Consider the following 25,311-nt stretch of genomic DNA (forward strand, 5'->3'; position numbering starts at 1 on the left):
ACATCTATGATAGCCCTGGCCGTTTTCATAAACGGTCTTCCAAGTATAAAAGGTATCTTCTCGGTTTCCATCTTCATCACCACAAAGTCTGCCAAGAACTGAAGTTTGCCAACACAAACTACAATGTCTTCTGCAATCCCACATGGCTCCTTTGAAGATCCATCAGCCATTACAAGATTAACCTTTACAAGTTTTATTTCAACATGGCCAATTTGCTCCAATAGAGAATAAGGCATCAAGTTAACACTTGAGCCTAAATCAAGGAGAGCTTTCTTTACCTTTTTCTTCCCTATAATGCAAGGGATAGAAAAACTGCCTGGATCTGCTGCTTTTGGTGGGAATGATTCTTTCTTAACAGTTATACACTTTTCTTCCTCATCCTCTCTACGTCTTCTTTTTGTAGAGGTTCCTTCATCTGATTTGGTGTAAACTGCTATTTTCTGTAGAATTTGTTCCCAAGGAGCTTCATTATCAACCATTTTGAATAAATCTGTGAAATCCATTGGTTTCTCCTGATTTGTTAGGAAAGGAAAAGTGTCCTTTCTTTCTTCTTCTCTTCTCTCTTCTGTTTCATCTTCTTCCAACTCAATGATCTCTTCATTTACACTCTTGACCACTTTGCACTCTTCTCTGGAGTTAACCTCAGTATTAGCCCCAAAGTTTCTGTTGGGTCTTTCTTCCAATTGCTTGGTGATCTGACCCATCTGAATCTCCAAATTCTTTATAGCAGCTTCAGTGCTCTTTTGAGAAGATTCAGTTTTCTGGATGAATTGCTGAAGAGTTTCTTCCAACCTTGTTGATCTGTCATTAAGCATAGATAATTGTTGCCACAAGGTTGGTTGCTGCTGCTGCTTATTATACTGATTAGCCTGCCCAGTTTGTCCTTGGCCAATGCTTGGATGTGGTTTCCAACCCTGATTATAATTCCCTTGACGGTATGGAAACTGATTAGCCATGAAGTTAACATCCTCCACGGCCTCCACTGGAAAAGCACACTGGCCATTTATGTGATCACCTCCACATAGTTCGCACAACTGGGTTTGTATCTGGGCAGCAGACTTCAACTCTTTAGGTAATTGAGCCAAAGTTTTTGTCAGAGTCTCTAGCTGTTGAGTTAGAATTTTATTCTGTGCTAGCAGAGCATCATGCGTTTGTAATTGTAGAACCCCTTTCTGTGGCATAGGAGCTCCTCTTTCATTGTGCAGCTCATTATCACTTGTAGCCATATTTTCAATGATTTCAGTTGCTTCCTCTGGAGTCTTCCATTTGATATTGCCTCCAGCTGAGGCATCTAGCATCATCTTGGTTTGTGAACCAAGCCCTCCAAGGAAAGTTAGGACTACTTCTTGATCTTCAAAGCCATGCGTGGGAGTTTTACGTAACAAGCTTTTATACCTATCCCATGCATGTCCAAGTGATTCTTCCATGCCCTGCTTGAATGAAGATATCTCTTGCTTTCCCTTAGTCACTTTAGATTGTGGGAAGTATTTATTCAAAAACTTTGCAACCACTGCTTCCCACTCCGTGAAACTTTCTTCTGGAAAAGAGTTCAACCAAAGCTTAGCATTGCCTCCCAATGAGAAAGGAAACAAGCTAAGTTTGATAGCTTCGTCTGGCACCCCATTAATCTTGACCGTGTTACAGATCTCATTAAATGTTGTAAGGTGCTCATATGGGCTTTCATGTGATAACCCATTAAATTGATTACTCTTTACCAGTTGAATTAATGCTGGTTTGACCTCCATGTTGGCTGCATTGACTCTAGGTCGAGCTATGCTATTGAAGTGCTGAGGTCCAGCAAGATTAGTGTAATCTGCAAGAGTTCTTCTAGCATTATTATTGTTCTCCATACTCCCTGTGCTATGAACAGAACCTTGTGGTGATGATTGTAGGAGAGTTTCAGGAGAAGGGAAAAGTTCTCTGGACGTTCTGATTCTTCTCCTCCTTCTACTCTCGTCTAGCCCTTCAAGTAGTGGTTCTGTTGTTTTCTTACTTCTAGTTCGAATTGCCTCCTGCATGCACAAGAAAACAAAACCCTAGAAAAGATTTGTTAGCACAAAAAGATATAGAAGAAAATAAAGATTGAAAAGATATAAGAAGATAAAAGATTTAGAAGATAGAATCAAATAAAATAGAATAAAACCTAATCTAAAAAATAAAATCTAATCTAAAAGATAAAATAAAATAAAATCTAACCTAACCTAAAAGATAGAATAAGAATAAAATAAAATCTAACCTAAAAAGATAAAAAAATAAAATCTAATAAAATAAAATAAAATCTAATCTAAAAAGATAAAAAGATAAAATACAATAAAAACAGAAAAATAAAAACAAAAATTCAAATTAAAGTCAAAGATAATCAATAATCACACAAATTAACCAGTTAAACCATGAATCCCCGGCAACGGCGCCAAAAACTTGATGGACAAATTTGTAAGCACCAAAATATGATGTCACAAACTTGTTTCACAATCGGCAAGTATGACCGAATCGTTTCAAGTAATAAACTTGGTAAGACCAAGTATCGTTCTCCCAAAGGACTCACGGCCTAGTTTAGTTATGTGATTTGTTGATTAGCTAAGACTTAAGAACACAATAATTGAAGTTTAATATGCAAAGACGAAAATTAAATATGTATGCATGAATTGATCAATGACAAAGACAAAAGATAAACACTTTCAAGGAAATATATGAATGAATATGTTGTTGGGGGTCAATTTCATCTCATCCACTCTCATATATTTTAGGAATTCAACATTCAAATCATCATTGTTAATGCCACTCTCTAATGTACCATTCTAGATGGCTTCTCCCTAATCAAATAGTTCATACAATTCCTAGCATTCCTAATGATTAGTTCATGAGTGCAGGAGCTTAAAGGCAACCAATATAATATTGTCAGTATAATATTGGGAGAAATTCCCCGGATCTAGATTTCCCCGTACGTGTCCGTATCAACAAAACCAATAATCATGCATTAGAATGAGTTAAACAATGCAAGCATTGAGCAAAGAGGAAAAACCCTAACTAATGATGAAAGAAAGCATATGTCTTAATTCAAAGATGTACTCAACAAATCCATATATTAGAGCTTCAAGAGATTACTTTGACTCCCCAACAAACATACAAGGTTTAGTTCACCATATTCATGGTGAACCTAGATGAATTACAATGAAAGTATGAAAGAATAAACCCAATAAAGGTGAAGAGGTAGCCTGAGCATCCAAGATCCTCCTTCAAAGGGGTGAAAGAGAGAGTGTTTTCCTCGTTTCTGCCAAAGATGCCTAACTATAGGACGTGCAAGCCCTTATATACTAATCTAGAGTTACAAAAGATTACAAAAGTCCAAGCCCAAAAAGTGCCGCTCAGCGGTGATTGCGCGTCTTCTTTCTTCCCCTCAGCGGCCATTTTGCCCCTCAGCGGTTCCAACGTCACCTCTTGAGTGCCGCTCAGCGGTAGTTTGCCGCTGAGCGGTGCCTTCGACTTCTCCTTTTTGCACTCTTTCTTGTCTTTTCTAATGTCCTCTCTCTTATTCTTCACTTCTTTCACCAAATTCACCTCAAAACCTGCACAAGAACACTTAAATCAAGCATAAACCTGTCCAGCTCTCTTATTTCTGAAAATATAAACAAAAGGCATGATTTCAAGCTAGTTTCTAAGTCTAAAGGTTGCTTTTAGTATCAACTTTAAGCATGAAAATAACAGTTTTTCAACTGTTATCACAACCCCAAACTTAGAACTTTGCTTGTCCTCAAGCAAATAAAATGTAACTCCATCTCCAACCAATTCATATGATGGTTCACTCATTCAAAATCCTCTTTTCAAGATAAGTAATAACTTCACTCAAACTTAAGACCAAGAGTTCAATCAAGATGTGCACATGCTTTAGTGTTCACAAAGTCATTTAAATTCCAACAAATGCTATTTTTCATGAATGATCAATCAATTAAGCATGGATGTTCATGTGCTTATGGAATATTTCCTCACTAGGTAAAGTGTTTCACTCAACACACAAGTGTATAAGAGGTAAAGTGTTTCACTCATTCACTCCACTATCACAATGTCACATGAATCAACTTTGCCGTCGAGCATAATTTCTGACCGAGACACAAGGTTCACTTCACGGTTTTGGCAGTCACTTCAAAGCGAGCTCGGTAGTAAGTTACAAATGAGTTCGGCTTATCACCCTCAGACGGACGGCCAGTCTGAACGGACCATCCAGACGCTGGAAGATTTGCTGAGAACGTGCGTCCTAGATCACTTAGGCGCCTGGGATGAGGTCCTGCCGCTAGTGGAGTTCACGTACAACAACAGTTTCCAGGCGAGTATTGGAATGGCGCCGTTTGAAGCACTTTATGGGAGAAAGTGTCGAACACCACTTTGCTGGTTCCAGGAAGGAGAGAACATGCTAACTGGACCCGAACTTATCTAGCAGACGACAGAAAAAGTGAAGTTAATCCAGGAGAGGTTGAAAACGTCGAGGAGCAGGCAGAAGTCCTATGCCGACAAGAGAAGAAGACCGTTAGAGTTCCAAGCTGGCGATCACGTATTCCTTAGACTAAATCCAACCACGGGAGTCGGCAGAGCTATGCGGCCAAAGAAATTATCCCCGAAGTTCGTCGGACCCTATCAAATACTAAGGAAGATTGGCCCAGTAGCGTACGAGCTAGCATTGCCTCCTCAACTTTCGAATCTTCATCCTGTCTTCCACGTTTCCCAACTCCGGAAGTACATAGCCAATCCTTCTCATGTTTTGGAGCTGGAAGACGTCCAATTGCGCCCAGATCGAACGTTGGAGTTGCAGCCTGTGCGAATTGAAGAAAGCAATACTAGATATTACAAGAAGAAAGCTTTGGGTGAAAGTGTTATGGGACGCAAGAACTGGTGACTCAACGTGGGAAGTGGAGAGCGCCATGAGGGACTTGTATCCACACTTGTTTACGGGTAAGTTTTTAATTTTCGAGGACGAAAATTTTTGTAGTTAGGGAGAATGTAAGACCCTTGATATTTAGCAAAGATAATTTCTGACATCCTCACCATTAATGCACGCCACATCATTTCTCAGCCATTAAAACCCACTACCTAATCTGATCCCCTCCCTCTCTGTCGTACACGGAAAAGCCGCGCCCATCATTTCTCTGAAACATTAAAAACGTACCAAACACTGCAATGCACACACGCAACCTGTCGCGGGAGAAGCTTCCCATTTCAGAGTTCGGTGTGCAGGTGTCAATTTGGGAGACGTTCGTCGACCGAACGTGAGTTAACACAACTAGAATTTTTGAAAACTCTCTCTCACCTGCACCATTCATCTTCTTCCTCAGAACCCAACCTTTCGTTTTCTCCAACTTCTCTCTAGAAGCCTTCACCTTCTCTTTACTGTAACTCATCACCTTCTTCTCCGATCACGTTTCAGAACCGTAGAAACGTTCCTGGCACCGTGAGCTTCAATCCGAACCGAACAGATCCTAGTTCTGTAACCGGTAAGTCACTCGACTCTGGACGTTGATCTGAACGTTTGTTCTGTAGTACATGCAAACTAAGATTCAGTTGCAGGCATGGGGTAGAGGTCTGAGTTGTTTCTGATTTCTGGTGTTTTAGATTAAGGGAAAGTTGTTGAGCGAAACCTGAGGGTAGAACGCTGTTAGAGGTCGAACAAAACCTTGCTTTTTGGGAGTACACTGCTATCCAGGTAAGGGAAGCTTAGTAATTTAATTTATACTTGTATGTTGTATGTAAACATGATATGAACTGAATGTATGAGATGTATGTCGATTGAGTATGCATGGTCGAACGTTGCTTTACTGAATGAATATGACATATGTTGGTTGAAATGTATGATATGAGTGATACGTATGAATACAAAATATATATGCTTAGGAACGAGAGAATGTAAGTGAAACTTGAATATCAACTTCCCTATGATAACGTATGTCCGACATTAAACGGTTCTCGACCGTTTGGTGTTCTAGTAAACTTCTTTGAATTGGAATACTTGCATTGGGAAGGATTCTGGTCGAACACCCTTATACAGATCATCCATCTGTGTCGACCGACAGTGTCGAGCATCCTTGAATTTCAGATCATTCATCTGTGTCGATCAACAGTGTCGAGCACCGTGTTAATACAGGTCGTTCATCTATCTGGTAGTCAGTATTACTTTATTTTGGAACGGGGTGAATTCTTCAGTCTCGTTTCTCACGGTTGTCCTCGTTATAAAGAGGGCTGAAAGTTTAATTATTTACGTACTCGGACTGAAAGACAAAAATGAAAATAAAAGTGAAAGATTTTGAATGATGAACATTATATGAGATGATTAAACGTTTATGAATGTTGTACGAGCGTTCCAGGGAGGAACGACTCACATATGTTGAATGTGGAATTTGGTAAAGTATGACTGTGGGCATGCTAATGCTGGCTTGGTCCATCCTGATATTCCGTGACACTCGTCTTCACTTAGAGGAGAGTGGTTCATGTGTGGGAATGGCAGGAGGTCCTTAGTCCATAAGTTAACATGGGCGACGTAAGAACGGACTAACCTCGAGTGGCAGCTGTCGAGTGTATCCCAGTTACTACATCACTCGGGTGCAAGGACGCCTGTAGCTACACAGATTCATACAGTCCAGACGGTCCGTCTAGAAATAGTTGTTGGATATTTGTTTATTTATTTATGTTGAATCATTCTGGTATGTTTGACTGGATTAAATTGATACTTTAATGTATGAATTAAATTACATAAGCTTACCCTGTGTTCTCTTCTTTGTGTTGTCGATTGTCTTTGTACGTCCGTCTTGTCCTTGCGATGATCATCCATGTGGATGGGAGCAGATGGAAGTGAGCTGCTGGAAGAGGCGCTGGCAGAAGAAATTTCGGAAGATGTTGAACCGGTTGAAGTAGGGATTAAGGTCGAGCCCTAGAGTGCTCGACATGTAGTAGCTGATAGTATTTTTGTTTAGTCTTAGAATTTGGATACCGTCGGCTACATTACATTTTTGTATTTTAAAACGTTCGACGTTTTAGACCTCTTATCTTTTTGTAAAGACTGCACTGTTTTAATGATTAATGTAATTAATTCTGATTATGGTTATCACTATATTTTGGGATGTTACAATGACCCTTGATGTTAGATAGGCGAACATCAAGATCAAGAAATTGATCAACCATGTACTCATCAACAGATCGCTACCACTCATAAATCTCCTCAAAGTGAGTCTTTTGTGCAAAACTCATATCCTCCAACTGTTTAGATAACCTTGCAAAATGTTCTTCCATAGAAGTTGAGGAAGAGGAGAGTATGTTGGATGGTCCAGCATCAGACGGAGCAGCAGCACTTACTGGGTCAGCCATATGAGTGTCCATGTCATCATCTTCATCTACATCAGGATGGTCATCATCTTTGTGAATAAGGACTTTGCCTCTAGTAATGAATCCCATTTGACGAAAGGTAGTATCTCCAATTTCTGATCCCCCAACTTCAATAGTTTGAACGAGTTCTCCTTCAACAGGTACACCTTTGAATTCTAAAATCCTAGAAAGAAGAAGAGCATAGGGAAATTGATATGATTGGGATTTCTTGGCTTTTACCATTGTGTCAGCAATGAGAGCAGGCCAATCGATGTGTATGTGATTTAGAATCCCATACAACAGACGTAAATCCTGCTCAGAGCATTGAGCATGGTTGGTTGCTCTAGGACATAAAATCCAGACAATCAAGTAGTGGATCATCCTTTCTTCAACTTTAAAACCTCAAACCAGTAATTGCCTTCTATTGGTTTGTCGTTCAGGATGACGCAAGAAGGATTGAAAAGTCATCATCCTGTTGAAATCTTTAAGTCCTAAATGGACTTTGACAGCATCATCCCAGATAGGAAGTTGAGCAACATTGGTCCATACGTCATCATCTAAAATGATGCGTACTCCCTTGACCTTAGTAGATATTATCCCATCTCGATAGCGCAAGTTGAAGTAGAAGACTCTTATAAGATCAGGATAAATGCATCCTTTTTGTTCTAACAGATGTGTTAACCCCTGCTGTTGAGAGGGTCGCACCTCCCACAAAAGTTGATTGCATAAAAGAATGCAGTATAGTGCTAGGAAGTGACTCCTAGGTCGTCTCTCAAGGACCAATTGTGGTTCAGGTAATAGGTCGAACACATTAGGGGGGGTTTGAAAAGATTTTTTTGAGAATGCAAGTGAACTAAATTAAAATGCGAATGTGAACACGGAAAGAAACGAAGAATTAAAATGGTTGGTCACTAAAGCTAACATTACAACTAAATCAAAGAAAACTTGCGTGACTCACTTAAATTGAAATTGCTAAATCAGAAAACGTAACATTGAAAGTGACAAGCATGAGAAATGAAATTAAATGCGCAAGGTCTGGAAAGCGGCAGTAGACATAAAACATTCAATGCAAAAACTTTAACTAATTTAAAGGAGTGAGAATTAACTTCTGCGTGACAATGAGCATTGAAAGAAATGGTGAATAAGCACAAAATGATTTAAAAGTTAGCAAACATTCATGAATGTATTCAATATGAAAATTATAACCAAATTAAGTATAAGATCAAGCATTTAAAATAATCTGAAAGAAGACCCTTGGAGCTCATCTCACGTGGACATGGCAGCAGGAGCCCTTCTCCCTAAGCACACGTGTGTTTCTTCCACCATCCAAAACTCTGGACCCGTGACAACACCACTTCATAAATTTAATGCGCTACATTTTTCTAAGCAAAAAAAAAAATAAAATCCCCGCTTCCATTTAAAAGCCAAAATATATATGCTGTAAAAATTTCATCCAGATCGTAACGTCTCTTCTCCCATGATTATTAATCACCGTTGCTTGTGCACACCAGCCCAGCCAGCCGTGACACCTCATGCTTCAATCATTCCAGCTCACTTTTCCCGGGACGTGGCAACCAATGAACCGTGACAGTGGTGGCTCCTTTTCTCTCGTTCAGCACTCCCCTATTAAATGAAGTTAATAGCCAATTGAAATGTAAAAGTGTGCAAGCTTCCAGTAAAGTAAATCAACATCCTCAATCAAAGAAAGTGAAAAGAAATTGAATAAAAATCCCCAACATGCTGATAACAGTTGAAAAACTGTTATTTTTATGCTTAAAATTGATACCAAAAGCAACCTTTTAAGACTTAGAAACTAGCTTGAACTCATATTTTTGCTTTAGTTTTGTGAATAAGAGAGTTGAAAGTGAATTTAATGGTTTTTTGCAAGATTCCCTTGGTTTTTGTAGGCTAATTGAATGATTTGAAAGAAGAATTGAAGTACCGAATGATTGGAATGCTGAAAAATCAACCAGAAACCAGAAAAGTCAACCAGTCAACCAGAAAAGTCAACCAGTCAACCAGAATACGAAAAAAGTCAACCAGACGAGTTTTGGGCCAGTTTTATGCGATTTTATGATCTGTTTGGGCCTGGACCCGTTTTTTATTATTTTTATGTCCTATTTAAAGACCTAGATGTCTTAGGGTTGGTATCTTTGGCAGAAACGAAGCAAACACTCTCTCTTCCACCCCTTTAAAGGAGGATCTTGGATGCTCAGGCTACCTCTTCACCTTTCTAGGGTTTTATCCTTCATTCTTTCATTATTGTTCATCTAGGTTCACCATGAATATGGTGAACTAAACCTTGTATGTTTGTTGGGGAATCAATGTAATCTTTTGAAGCTCTCATATATGGAATTTGTGCTTGCATCTTAATCTAAGATTTATGCTTTCTTTCATCATTAGTTAGGGTTTTTCCTCTTTGCTTAATGCTTGCTTTGTTTAACTCATTCAATGCATGATTATTGATTTTGTCGATACGGGAACGTACGGGGAAGTCTAGATCCGAGGAATCTCTCCCAATATTATATTGGTTGTCGTTAAGCTCCTGTGCTAAGAGAACTAATTATTAGGAATGCTAGGAATCGTATGAACTCGTAATTAGGGATAAGCCTTCTTGACAAGGTAATTTAGAGAGTGGCATTAACAATGATGATTTGAATGTTGAATTCCTAAAATATATGAGAGTGGATAAGATGAAATTGACCCCCAACAACATATTCATATATATATTCCATTGAAAGTGCTTGTCTTTTGCTTTTGCCATTGATCAAAACCTCATGCATACATGTTTATTTTCTGTTTTGCATATTAAACCTCAATTATTTTGTTCTTAAGTCTTAGCTAATCAACAAACCACACAACTAAACTAGGCCGGGAGTCCTTTGGGAGAACGATACTTGGTCTTACCAAGTTTATTACTTGAACGATTCGGTCATACTTGCCGATTGTAAAACAAGTTTGTGACATCATATTTTGGTGATCATAAATTTGTCCATCAAGTTTTTGGCGCTGTTGCCGGGGACTCATGGTTTAACGGGTTAATTTGTGTGATTATTGATTATCTTTGACTTTAATTTTGAATTTCTTTTTTTACTTTTTGTTTTTATTTTTTCGGTTTTTATTTTATCTTATTTGATTTGATTTTATTTAATTTGATTTGATTTGATTAGATTAGATTTTATTTTATTTTATTTTATTTTATTATATTTGATTTTATTTGATTTTATTTGATTAAATTAGATTTTATTTTATTTTATTCTATCTTATTTTATTTTATCTTCTGAATATTTTATCTTTTGAATCTTTATCTTCTCCTATACCTTTTTGTGGTAACAAATACTTTCTAGGGTTTTGTTTTCTTGTGTATGCAGGAAGGAATTAGAACTAGGAGCAAGAAAACAACAGAACCTCTTCTTGAAGGTCTAGACGAGAGTAGAAGGAGGAGAAGAATCCGAACATCTAGAGAACTTTTCCCTTCTCTAGAAACTCTCTTACAATCATCACCACAAGGTTCTGTTCATAGCACAGAAAATATGGAGAACAATAATGTTAGAAGAACTCTTGTTGACTACACCAATATAGCTGGACCTCAGCACTTTAACAGTATAGCTAGACCTAGAGTCAATGCAGCTAATATGGAGGTCAAACCAGCACTGATTCAACTGGTGAAAAGCAACCAATTTAATGGGTTATCTCATGAAAGCCTATATGAGCACCTCACTACCTTCAATGAGATTTGCAACACAGTCAAGATTAATGGGGTGCCAGACGAAGCTATCAAACTTGGCTTATTTCCTTTCTCATTGGGAGGCAATGCTAAGCTTTGGTTGAATTCTTTCCCAGAAGAAAGTTTCACAGAGTGGGAAGCAGTGGTCAAAAAATTTTTAAACAAGTACTTCCCACAATCTAAGGTGACAAAAGGCAAGCAAGAGATTTCTTCATTTAGGCAAGGCATGGAAGAATCACTAGGGCATGCATGGGACAGGTATAAAAGCTTGTTACGTAAAACTCCCACGCATGGTTTTGAAGATCAGGAAGTAGTCTTAACTTTCCTTGGAGGACTTGGTTCACAAACCAAGATGATGCTGGACGCCTCAACAGGAGGCAATATTAAATGGAAAACTCCAGAGGAAGCAACAGAGATTATAGAAAACATGGCTACTAGTGATAATGAGCTGCACAGTGAGAGAGGAGCTCATATGCAAAAAGGAGTCCTCCAATTACAGACACATGATGCCCTGTTAGCTCAAAAAAAAATTCTCACTCAACAGCTAGAGACTCTGACTAAAACTCTTGGACAATTACCCAAAGAGTTGAAAACTGTTGCACAGGTACAAACCCAGTTGTGCGAATTGTGTGGAGGCGACCATATCAATGGTCAATGTGCCTTTCCAGCAGAAGCCGTAGAGGATGTAAACTACATGACCAATCAGTACCGTCAAGGAAGCTACAATCAGGGGTGGAAACCACACCCAAGTATTGGTCAAGGGCAAACTGGGCAAGCTGGTCAATATAATAAGCAGTAGCAGCAACCCACCTTATGGCAACAGTTATCTATGCTTAATGAAAGGTCCATGAGGATGGAGGAAACTCTCAACAATTTCATACAGAAGACTGAGTCTACACAGAAGAGCACTGAAGCTGCTATCAAAAATTTGGAGACTCAGATGGGGCAGATCACCAAACAGGTGGAAGAAAGGCCAAATAGAAATTTTGGGGCTAATATTGAGGTTAACCCCAGAGAAGAGTGCAAGGTGGTAGAGAGTGTTGATGATGAGAAAGTTGAATTAGAAACAGAAGAGAGAAGAGAAATAGAGAGCAAAAGCACGTTTCCTTTTCCAATCCATCAAGGGAAACAATTGGACTTCACAGAGTTATTCAAAATGGTGGATAATGATGCACCTTGGGAGCAGATTCTGCAACAGATTACGGTTTACACTAAATCTAATGAAGAAATCTCTACAAAGAAAAGACGTAGAGATGATGAGGCAAAGGAGTGTATAACTGTTAAAAAAGAGTCATTCCCTTCTAAAGCAACAGACTCAGGCAGTTTTTCTATCCCTTGTACCATAGGGAAGAAAAGGGTTCAGAAAGCTCTCCTTGATTTAGGTTCAAGTGTTAACTTGATACCTTACTCTTTACTGGAGCAAATCGGCAATGTTAAAGTGAAACCTGTAAAGGTTAATCTAGTAATGGCCGATGGATCTTCAAAGGAGCCATGTGGGATTGCAAAGGACATTATAGTTTGTGTTGGCAAACTTCAGTTCTTGGCAGACTTTGTGGTGATGAAGATGGAGACAGAGAAGATACCTATCATACTTGGAAGACCGTTTATGAAAACGGCCAGAGCTATCATTGATGTAAATGAAGGTATAGTAGTGCTCCAGGACAGGGAGGAGAGAGTGGTTGTAGACGTCTTTAAAGATGAGACGCAAACACAGGAGGAAGAAGCTAGTTATAAAGCTGCATTTCAAGATGCACCCATGACTAGCCATAAAGATGAAAATCCCAAGGTTGCAGGTAACCATTGTTTGTTGTTTCAGGTACACAAGGAAGAAAAGATTGGAAGAGGAGGAGAAATTCCTGGTGACTGGGAGAAAAGAAGACCCCAACTTGGCACACTTGTAAGAATCAAGAACAAGTTGTGGGTTGTGAAGGGCTTTAAAGAGAAGGAGATGATAGAGATAGAGTCTCCACATTCTTGAAGGACCAAAACAGTTCACAGGAAACAGCTGAGGAGTTGGTGGGATGACAACATCAACTATAAAGCAGGAACTTGAGCTTACTGGGTCAAGCTAATGACGTTAAAAGAGCGCTTGCTGGGAGGCAACCCAGTGATTTTAGAACTTTTAAATTTTACTTGGGTTTGTAATCTTTAAATCTGTTGAACATTATATTGCTGAACATAGCATCTATTGAAGGATGCTAGTTGGATATAGCATCTACTGAAGGATGCTAAGTGGTAACACCTACTGATGGGTGTTGGTAAGTTTGAAGCACCTACTGATGGGTGTTGGTGAGATTTTAAACACCTACTGATGGGTGTTGCTGGATTTTGGGTCAGGCTCGTGACGTTAAACAAGCGCTACCGGGGAGGCAACCCAGTTGATTGATTGTTTTTGTTTGTTTTATTTTAGTTAGGGTTTGCATAAGTATTTTAAACATTGAATTGCAGGGAACCAGGGAGGGGCATGTCTAGGAGGCACTTAGGTTAAGCAAAGAAGGAGAAGAGCACATCACGAAAGTGCCGCTGAGCGGCAAATTACCGCTGAGCGGTACTCTCGCAGAATGGGCTTTAGTTCCCCTTAGCGGGACCCGAGCCCATTAGGGTATTTTTATACCCTAAGCTGCGCATATGCTCATACTTTCAGGCTCTTCTCTGCACAAACACTCCCACATACCTTCTCCAAGGTTTTCCACAACTTTTCCCTCATCCCTCTTTAGAAAATCTCCCTTCCACTCACTTGCTCACTAGTTTTCCATTTAAGTTTGGGGTTGGGAGAGAATAATTGAAGGGGCTGATTTCTTCATTGTGGTTTACTAATGCTTAACAATGTATCTTTTGGTTTTGTGAATTATGTTTGATGCAGGGATGGCCTCCTCATCGGGCAAAAGGAATCAAGACTATAAGATCCAAGAAGAAGGAAGATACAGAGGACAACTCAGACTGATGAGGAGCTGAGATAGCATTTACTGATGAATGCTATCATATGCTTATGCTTTTGTTGGTTTAAAGTTTTCTGAACTTATTTGTTCTTGTTTTTAGATTAGGGTTTGATGTACTCTATTGGACACTTGGTTTGTGTGATGGTTTGCTATTAACTGTGATTGTGTGATAAGTAATGCTTGATGATGCTTATTGAGTGATTGATGTTGAGATAGATGTGCACATAAAATGCTTATACAGGTGATTCACAAGCTTTGTGAACAAATGCATGATATCATGATTGTGATTGTGAAATTAAGCATGAATGTCAAATGTGAATGAGCTTATATGTGAGGTTTTGAGCTCCAGAGTTGTTATTGTTGAATGCTATTACTTTGAAAGCATGAATGACTTTGCCCAGGTTTTCTATGATTGAATCAATTGCTTGTTTTGTATCATGTGATCAAGGCCGTTTGTTGGAACCCTTTTTATTGGCCAAATTCATAAAGTTAGCCCACTAAAAGAGAACACTTTGTGTTCTATCCTTTGAACCCTTAGCCTTTAACATACACTGAAAACCCTTGATTGAAAATCTTTACCTTGAGTTAAGTAGAAGATCTTGTGTGGTATTGTTAAATGTTCAAGTTTGGGGTTGTTAGGAAAACATGAAAAAGGAAAAGCACTGAGCTAAGAGCTAAAAAGTAAGAATATGCAAAGAAAAAGAAAAAGAAAAAGAGAAAGAAAAGAAAAGAAGAAGCAAAGCTCAATGCAAATGAAAAGGCAAGTTGGGAATGAATAAGAATAATTGTGTTGTTATGATTCTCTTAACTCAAGGATTTTGTGATCCAGAAAACCAATTTTCTTGTTATCCCAGCCACATTATAAGCCATTGAAAAGTCCTTGTGATGATGCATGCATGTGAATGTTTTTGATTGTGGTAAAATGAAAGGAAAAGTTGATTCATGTGACATTGTGATAGTATAGTGAATGAGTGATTACCTCTTATACACTTGTGTGTTGAGTGAAACACTTTACCTAGTGAGGAAATATTCCATGAACACATGAACATCCATGCTTAATTGATTGATCATTCATGAAAAATAGCATTTGTTGGATATTAAGTGACTTTGTGAACACCAAAGCATGTGCACGTCTTGATTGAAATCTTGGTCATAAGCTTGATTGAAGTCTTTACTTATCTTGAAAAGAAGATTGTTGAATGAGTGAACCATTATATGAATTGGTAGAAGATTGAGTTACATCTTGTTTGCTTGAGGACAAGCAAAGTTCTAAGTTTGGGGTTGTGATAACAGTTGAAAAACTGTTATTTTTATGCTTAAAATTGATACCAAAAGCAACCCTTAAGACTTAGAAACTAGCTTGAACTCATATTTTTGCTTTAGTTTTGTGAATAAGAGAGTTGAAAGTGAATTTAATGGTTTTTTGCAAGATTCCCTTGATTTTGTAGGCTAATTGAATGATTTGAAAGAAGAATTGAAGTACCGAATGATTGGAATGCAGAAAAGTCAACCAGAAACCAGAAAAGTCAACCAGTCAACCAAAATACGAAAAAAGTCAACCAGACGAGTTTTAGGCCAGTTTTATGCGATTTTATGATCTGTTTGGGCCTGGACCCGTTTTTTATTATTTTTATGTCCTATTTAAAGACCTAGATGTCTTAGGGTTGGTATCTTTGGCAGAAACGAAGCAAACACTCTCTCTTCCACCCCTTTGAAGGAGGATCTTGGATGCTCAGGCTACCTCTTCACCTTTCTAGGGTTTTATCCTTCATTCTTTCATTATTTTTCATCTAGGTTCACCATGAATATGGTGAACTAAACCTTGTATGTTTGTTGGGGAATCAATGTAATCTTTTGAAGCTCTCATATATGGAATTTGTGCTTGCATCTTAATCTAAGATTTATGCTTTCTTTCATCATTAGTTAGGGTTTTTCCTCTTTGCTTAATGCTTGCTTTGTTTAACTCATTCAATGCATGATTATTGATTTTGTCGATACGGGAACGTACGGGGAAGTCTAGATCCGGGGAATCTCTCCCAATATTATATTGGTTGTCGTTAAGCTCCTGTGCTAAGAGAACTAATTATTAGGAATGCTAGGAATCGTATGAACTCGTAATTAGGGATAGGCCTTCTTGACAAGGTAATTTAGAGAGTGGCATTAACAATGATGATTTGAATGTTGAATTCCTAAAATATATGAGAGTGGATAAGATGAAATTGACCCCCAACAACATATTCATATGTATATATTTCATTGAAAGTGCTTGTCTTTTGCTTTTGCCATTGATCAAAACCTCATGCATACATGTTTATTTTCTGTTTTGCATATTAAACCTCAATTATTTCGTTCTTAAGTCTTAGCTAATCAACAAACCACACAACTAAACTAGGCCGTGAGTCCTTTGGGAGAACGATACTTGGTCTTACCAAGTTTATTACTTGAACGATTCGGTCATACTTGCCATTGTAAAACAAGTTTGTGACATCATATTTTGGTGATCATAAATTTGTCCATCACATGCACAAGCTTCCGTTCATAAAAGAAAGAAAAAAAAATGTTTCTAAAGTGAAGTTTCAAGAACGTGGCGGCCGGACACCAGGCAATGTGTCTTATTCCAGCCCCCCTAAAAAATTGTCCTGTAGGTCTTCCCCGTGTGCACTACAGCTCCAGGGTCGTATGCTTTTTAATTTGCTGGTTGCACCTCCTAGCTTGCATGGAAAAAATGAAAGCCACTTCCTCTGCTGGATTCAAACCCCCGTGTACCACCTGCACCTCCCTTCTTCATGCTGGATGTGGGCCTGCAACCAAGCTGCTGGATGCCATTGTTGAAGCTAGAGCGTAACGTGCAGCCGTGGGCTTCATTTCCACTTGTGCACCTCCCGGATGTGTTCCTCATTCACGTTCCTACTGCTTCCAGGCTTCTTCCCGTGAAGCCCTTGCTGGATACACCCCCTATGCTTCCATTGTTGAAGCTGGAGCGTGAAGAAGGGATGAGCTTCTTGTGGGCCTCGTTGATGTGTACACCCAAAATTCAATTCGTGCACCTCCCTTGCCGGACCGCTTCTGAACTTCAATTTGCTGGATGGGCCCGCTGTTGCCAGCCTTGCTTTACTGCACATTGCCACTTCTTCCCAACGCTGGATGAAAGAAAAAAACGCTGTACCTACCAAAAGCAAGGTTACGTGGGATCAAAATAAAATAAATAGGCTGAGACATCACTTTCTCCAAGCATTTGGACCTACATGCTACTCCCTCTTTTTCTAAGTGATGATGATGCTTTCAAGGGTGGCAGCTGCTCTTTTTAATTAAGAACGATTGCCCTGCTGGATGCCTTCTTCACATGGTTGAATGTGCTGGAAGCCAAACCCAATTCAAATTGCTGGAGCTGCTGGATGCACCCCCCAAACTGCTTCCCATTCTCCGCGTGGCAGCTGGACTCCCGTGTGCGTGGACGTGGCTTCAGCTGTTGGACCGAGTGCTTCTTTTCTTCCACACCACGTTTCGCTACTTCCCATTCTCCATCCCGTGACAGCTGGACCGTGAATGCCATCCATGTACACCCATCTTTGCTGGATTAGGTGTGGGCCGTGTCTCTCTTCTCAAGGTGCTGCTGCTCACGTGTGAAGGTGCGGAATGTGCAGGAGTGCTGCCCTTGTTGGAGCTGGGACGTGACGCTCCTGGACGCTACTGGACCGTTTCCGTGTGCACCTCCTGTGACTCCACGTTTCCAAGCTGGAATGCTGGATGCACCCCCCTGCTTCCCATGTGGCTGCTTTCTTGTGGGCCGCCTGCACACTACTGGACGTGGATGTTGTTTGCTGGATGTCGTGTGCCAAGTTGCTTTTGCTTCTTTTCAGAATGTATTGCTTTGCAATATATTTAGGCAAAAGGAATAAAAGAGTGGTCACGTATGTGCGGTATTCCAGCTATGGTAAGCACAATGCCGTGGATACTTTGCATTCAAAAACAACAAACTGAAACTTCCTCCATGAGCCAAACATCTTCATTTTTTTCACTTCTAACACACGGAAATAAATCAATGGAACTAGCTTCTCCCAGTTAAATAGCACCGTGTACAAAAGAATGCTCTTTCAAAATGTCCCAAATTGTATTTCCAACATTTTCCCTGCAATTAATAATGCAAATAATTTGCTCAAATAATCCAAATTAATTAGAATAAAAATTTTCGATCAAATTAAGCACAATTGGTGAAAACGGGAAAATACCGGACATTTAAGCACAATTCCCTGATTAATTCTAGCACAATAAACTAAGTGAAGTGAATAAAATATCGACTCATCAACGTGGCTGGGCTAACAAGAAAATTGGTTTTTCTGGATCACAAAATCCTTGAGTTAAGAGAATCATAACAACACAATTATTCTTATTCATTCCCAACTTGCCTTTGCATTTGCATTGAGCTTTGCTTCTTCTTTTCTTTTCTTTTCTTTCTCTTTTTCTTTTTCTTTTTCTTTGCATATTCTTACTTTTTAGCTCTTAGCTCAATGCTTTTCCTTTTTCATGTTTTCCTAACAACCCCAAACTTGAACATTTAACAATACCACACAAGATCTTCTACTTAACTCAAGGTAAAGATTTTCAATCAAGGGTTTTCAGTGTATGTTCAAGGCTAAGGGTTCAAAGGATAGAACACAAAGTGTTCTCTTTTAGTGGGCTAACTTTATGAATTTGGCCAATAAAAAGGGTTCCAACAAACGGCCTTGATCACATGATGCAAAACAAGCAATTGATTCAATCATAGAAAACCTGGGCAAAATCATTCATGTTTCCAAAGTAATAGCATTCAACAATAACAACTCTGGAGCTCAAAACCTCACATATAAGCTCATTCACATTTGACATACACATCCTGCTTAATTTCACAATCACAATCATGATATCATGCATTTGTTCACAAAGCTTGTGAATCACCTGTATAAGCATTTTATGTGCACATCTATCTCAACATCAATCACTCAATAAGCATAATCAAGCATTACTTATCACACAATGACAGTTAATAGCAAACCATCACACAAACCAGGTGTCCAATAGAGTACATCAAACCCTAATCTAAAAACAAAAACAAATAAGTTCAGAAAACTTTAAACCAACAAAAGCATAAGCATATGATAGCATTCATCAGTAAATGTTATCTCAGCTCCTCATCAGTCTGAGTTGTCCTCTGTATCTTCCTTCTTCTTGGATCTTATAGTCTTGATTCTTTTTGCCCGATGAGGAGGCCATCCCTGCATCAAACATAATTCACAAAACCAAAAGATACATTGTTAAGCATTAGTAAACCACAATGAAGAAATCAGCCCCTTCAATGATGCTCTCTCCCAACCCCAAACTTAGATGGAAAACTAGTGAGCAAGTGAGTGGAAGGAAGATTTTCTAAAGAGGGATGAGGGAAAAGATGTGGAAAACCTTGGAGAAGGTATGTGGGAGTGTTTGTGCAGAGAAGAACCTGAAAGTATGAGCATATGCGCAGCTTAGGGTATAAAAATACCCTAATGGGCTCGGGTCCCGCTAAGGGGAAACTAAAGCCCATCTGCGAGAGTACCGCTAAGCGGCACTTTCGTGAAGTGCTCTTCTCCTTCTTTTCTTAACCTACGTGCCTCCTAGACATGCCCCTCACTGGTTCCCTACAATTCAATGTTTAAAATACTTATGCAAACCCTAACTAAAGTAAAACAAGCAAAAACAATCAATCAACTAGGTTGCCTCCCAAGTAGCGCTTGTTTAACGTCACGAGCCTGACTCAAAATCCACCAACACCCATCAGTAGGTGTTTAAAATCTCACCAACACCCATCAGTAGGTGATTCAAACTTACCAACACCCATCAGTAGGTGTTACCACTTAGCATCCTTCAGTAGATGCTATATCCAACTAGCATCCTTCAGTAGATGCTATGTTCAGCAATATAATGTTCAACAGATTTAAAGATTACAAACCCAAGTAAAATTTAAAAGTTCTAAAATCACTGGGTTGCCTCCCAGCAAGCGCTCTTTTAACGTCATTAGCTTGACCTAGTAAGCTCAAGTTCCTGCTTTATAGTTGATGTTGTCATCCCACCAACTCCTCAGCTGTTTCCTGTGAACTGTTTTGGTCCTTCTAGATTGTGGAGACTCTATCTCTATCATCTCCTTCTCTTTAAAGCCCTTCACAACCCACAACTTGTTCTTGATTCTTACAGGTGTGCCAAGTTGGGGTCTTCTTTTCTCCCAGTCACCAGGAATTTCTCCTCCTCTTCCAATCTTTTCTTCCTTGTGTACCTGAAACAAAAAACAATAGTTACCTGCAACCTTGGGCTTTTCATCTTTATGGATAGTCATGTGTGCATCTTGAAATGCAGCTTTATAACTAGCTTCTTCCTCCTGTGCTTGCGTCTCATCCTTGAAGACGTCTACAACCACTCTCTCCTCTCGATCCTGGAGCACCACTATACCTTCATTTACATCAATGATAGCTCTGGCCATTTTCATAAACGGTCTTCCAAGTATGATAGGTATCTTTTCTGTCTCCATCTTCATCACCACAAAGTTTGTCAAGAACTGAAGTTTGCCAACACAAACTATAATGTCCTCTCCAATCCCACATGGCTCCTTTGAAGATCCATCGGCCATTACTAGATTAACCTTTACAGGTTTCACATTAACATTGCCGATTTGCTCCAGTAAAGAGTAAGGTATCAAGTTAACACTTGAACCTAAATCAAGAAGAGCTTTCTTCACCCTTTTCTTCCCTACGGTACAAGGGATAGAAAAACTGCCTGGGTCTGTTGTTTTAGGAGGGAATGACTCTTTTTTAACAGTTATACACTCCTTTGCCTCATCATCTCTACGTCTCTTCTTTGTAGAGATTTCTTCAATAGATTTAGTGTAAACCGTAATCTGTTGCAGAATCTGTTCCCAAGGTGCATCATTATCCACCGTTTTGAATAATTTTGTGAAGTCCAGTTGTTTCCCTTGATGGATTGGAAAACGAAAAGTGTTATTGCTCTATATTTCTCTTCTCTCTTCTGTTTCTAACTCAACTTTCTCATCATCAACACTCTCTACCACCTTGCACTCTTCTCTGGGGTTAACCTCAGTATTAGCCCCAAAATTTCTATTTGGCCTTTCTTCCACCTGTTTGGTGATCTGCCCCATCTGAGTCTCCAAATTTTTGATAGCAGCTTCAGTGCTCTTTTGGGTAGACTCAGTTTTCTGTATGAAATTGCTGAGAGTTTCCTCCATCCTCATGGATCTTTCATTAAGCATAGATAACTGTTGCCATAAGGTGGGTTGCTGCTGCTGCTTATTATATTGACCAGCTTGCCCAGTTTACCCTTGACCAATACTTGGGTGTGGTTTCCACCCCTGATTGTAGCTTCCTTGACGGTACTGATTGGTCATGTAGTTTACATCCTTTACGGCTTCAACTGGAAAGACACATTGACCATTGATATGGTCGCCTCCACACAATTTGCACAACTGGGTTTGTACCTGTGCAAGCAGTTTTCAACTCTTTGGGTAATTGTGCAAGAGTTTTAGTCAGAGTCTCCAGCTGTTGAGTGAGAATTTTTTTTTGAGCTAGCAGGGCATCATGTGTCTGTAATTGGAGGACTCCTTTTTGCATAGGAGCTCCTCTCTCACTGTGCAGCTCATTATCACTAGTAGCTATGTTTTCTATAATTTCAGTTGCTTCCTCTGGAGTTTTCCATTTAATATTGCCTCCTGCTGAGGCATCAAGCATCATCTTGGTTTGTGAACCAAGCCCTCCAAGGAAAGTTAAGACTACTTCCTGATCTTCAAAGCCATGCGTCGGTGTTTTTCTTAGCAAGCTTTTATACCTGTCCCATGCATGCCCTAGTGATTCTTCCATGCCCTGTTTAAATGAAGAAATCTCTTGCTTACCTTTTGTCACCTTAGATTGTGGGAAGTACTTGTTTAAAAATTTTGTGACCACTACTTCCCACTCTGTGAAACTTTCTTCTGGGAAAGAATTCAACCAAAGCTTAGCATTGCCTCCCAATGAGAAAGGAAACAAGCTAAGTTTGATAGCTTCGTCTGGCACCCCATTAATCTTGACTGTGTTGCGAATCTCATTGAAGGTAGTGAGGTGCTCATATGGGCTTTCACGAGATAACCCATTGAATTGGTTGCTTTTGACCAGTTGAATCAGTGCTGGTTTGACCTCCATATTAGCTGCATTGACTCTAGGTCTAGCTATACTGTTAAAGTGCTGAGGTCCAGCTATATTGGTGTAGTCAGCAAGAGTTCTTCTAACATTGTTGTTCTCCATATTTTCTGTGCTATGAACAGAACCTTGTGGTGATGATTGTAAGAGAGTTTCTGGAGAAGGGAAAAGTTCTCTAGATGTTCGGATTCTTCTCCTCCGTCTACTCTCGTCTAGACCTTCAAGCAGAGGTTCTGTTGTTTTCTTGCTCCTTGTTCTAATTGCTTCTTGCATACACAAGAAAACAAAACCCTAGAAAATAATTGTTAGCACAAAAAGATATAGGAGAAGATATAGAATAAAATAAAATAAAATCTAATCAAATAAAATAAAATAAAATAAAATAAAATAAAATCTAATCTAATCAAATAAAATAAAATAAAATAAAATAAAATCTAATATAATCTAATCAAATCAAATAAAATCAAATCAAATCAAATAAGATAAAATAAAAACCGAAAAAATAAAAACAGAAAATAAAAACAGAAATTCAAAATTAAAGTCAAAGATAATCAATAATCACACAAATTAACCAGTTAAACCACGAGTCCCCGGCAACGGCGCCAAAAACTTGATGGACAAATTTATGATCACCAAAATATGATGTCACAAACTTGTTTTACAATCGGCAAGTATGACCGAATCGTTTCAAGTAATAAACTTGGTAAGACCAAGTATCGTTCTCCCAAAGGACTCACGGCCTAGTTTAGTTGTGTGGTTTGTTGATTAGCTAAGACTTAAGGACGAAATAATTGATTGTATTATGCAAAAGACGAAAATAAACATGTATGCATGAGGTTTTGATCAATGGCAAAAGCAAAAGACAAGCACTTTCAATGAAATATATATATATGAATATGTTGTTGGGGGTCAATTTCATCTTATCCACTCTCATATATTTTAGGAATTCGACATTCAAGTCATCATTGTTAATGCCACTCTCTAAATTACCTTGTCAAGAAGGCCTATCCCTAATTACGAGTTCATACGATTCCTAGCATTCCTAATAATTAGTTCTTTTAGCACAGGAGCTTAACGACAACCAATATAATATTGGGAGAGATTCCCCGGATCTAGACTTCCCCGTACGTTCCCGTATCGACAAAATCAATAATCATGCATTGAATGAGTTAAACAAAGCAAGCATTAAGCAAAGAGGAAAAACCCTAACTAATGATGAAGGAAAGCATAAATCTTAGATTAAGATGCAAGCACAAATTCCATATATGAGAGCTTCAAAAGATTACATTGATTCCCCAACAAACATACAAGGTTTAGTTCACCATATTCATGGTGAACCTAGATGAACAATAATGAAAGAATGAAGGATAAAACCCTAGAAAGGTGAAGAGGTAGCCTGAGCATCCAAGATCCTCCTTCAAAGGGGTGGAAGAGAGAGTGTTTGCTTCGTTTCTGCCAAAGATACCAACCCTAAGACATCTAGGTCTTTAAATAGGACATAAAAATAATAGAAAACGGGTCCAGGCCCAAACAGATCATAAAATCGCATAAAACTGGCCCAAAACTCGTCTGGTTGACTTTTTTCGTATTCTGGTTGACTGGTTGACTTTTCTGGTTTCTGATTGACTTTTCAGCACTCCAATCATTCAGTACTTCAATTCTTCTTTCAAATCATTCAATTAGCCTACAAAATAAAGGGAATCTTGCACAAAACCATTAAATTCACTTTCAACTCTCTTATCCACAAAACTAAAGCAAAAATATGAGTTCAAGCTAGTTTCTAAGTCTTAAAGGTTGCTTTTGGTATCAATTTTAAGCATAAAAATAATAGTTTTTCAACTGTTATCAGTCTACTAGCAGTTAAGTATAGCAAGGATCCTATCATGCCTCTAAACATGTTTTCATTCACTCCTTTTCCAATTTCATCCTTATCTAAATAACATGAAGTACCCATGGGTGTACTAGCTTCCTTGCAGCTATCCATACCAAATTTCCTAAGAATTTCTCTATAGTATTTAGTTTGGGAGATGAATGTTCCACCATTCATTTGTTTTATCTGTAGTCCTAAGAAAAAGTTTAACTCACCCATCATAGACATCTCAAATTCACCTTGCATTATTTTTGTAAACTCTTCACACAAAGAATCATCAGTTGACCCAAAAATGATATCATCTACATAAACTTGCACAATTAAAATGTGTTTTACTACTTTCTTAATGAATAAGGTTGAATCAACCTTTCCTCTAGAAAATTCATTTTCAATTAAAAAGGTACTAAGTCTTTCATACCAAGACCTAGGTGCTTGTTTAAGACCATAAAGGGCCCTTTCAACTTGTAAACATGATCAGGAAATTTAAAATCTTCAAAGCCAGGAGGTTGACTAACATACACTTCTTCTTTTATAAAACCATTTAAGAAAGCACCTTTTACATCCATTTGATATAGTTTAAATTTCATCAAAGATGCATATGCAAGTAATAATCTAATTGCTTCTAACCTGGCTACAGGTGCATACGTTTCATCATAATCTATACCTTCCTCTTGACAGTATCCCTTAGCAACTAGCCTTGCTTTATTCTTTGTGATGTTTCCATCCTCATCAAGCTTGTTCCTGAATACCCATTTTGTTCCTATGACTTGGAATTCTTCTTGTTTTGGAATAAGTTCCCAAACTTCATTCCTTTCAAATTGATTTAGCTCTTCTTGCATAGCAATGCACCACTTGTCATCTTGAAGAGCTTCCTTTATATTTTTAGGTTCTACCTGAGACACAAAAGCAACAGTTAGACAAAACTTATTTAAATTATTTCTAGTAGTTACCCCTTTTGATATATCTCCTATGATGTTGTCCAAAGATAGTCCTCTTGGTTGTTGATAGGTTTTGGAATCAACGACTTTGGGTGTTTCTTCAAGCTCCGGAGGATAATTTTCATTTAGATACATCTCCTCAAGGGCTTCTTTTAAGTAATCCTCATCACCTGCAACGGGTCTATTTGACTCAAGAGGATTTACCTCAAGGTCTACAATCTCATCAAAGACAATATGCATTGATTCTTCAATTATCAGTGTTCTTCTATTGAACACTCTATAAGCTTTGCTAGTCAAAGAATAT

The 25,311-nt window shown here is 38.7% G+C and overlaps 1 protein-coding gene across 1 annotated transcript in view; it reads left to right on the top strand.

Moving 5' to 3' along the window:
* LOC148191617 (uncharacterized) overlaps positions 1-4,888 on the top strand; it is a 28,934-nt gene extending 24,046 nt beyond the window's left edge. The window contains exons 5-6 of the mRNA XM_088100617.1: positions 4,151-4,279; positions 4,436-4,888. Of these exons, the coding sequence (XP_087956743.1) occupies positions 4,151-4,279; positions 4,436-4,888 (582 nt within the window). The remainder of the gene's footprint in view (positions 1-4,150; positions 4,280-4,435) is intronic.
* Positions 4,889-25,311: the final 20,423 nt, after the last annotated feature.

This window comes from Vigna umbellata, chromosome 10 (genome assembly GCF_029865625.1).
Source record: "Vigna umbellata cultivar VRB3 chromosome 10, Vumbellata_1.0, whole genome shotgun sequence".
Taxonomy (NCBI): domain Eukaryota; kingdom Viridiplantae; phylum Streptophyta; class Magnoliopsida; order Fabales; family Fabaceae; genus Vigna; species Vigna umbellata.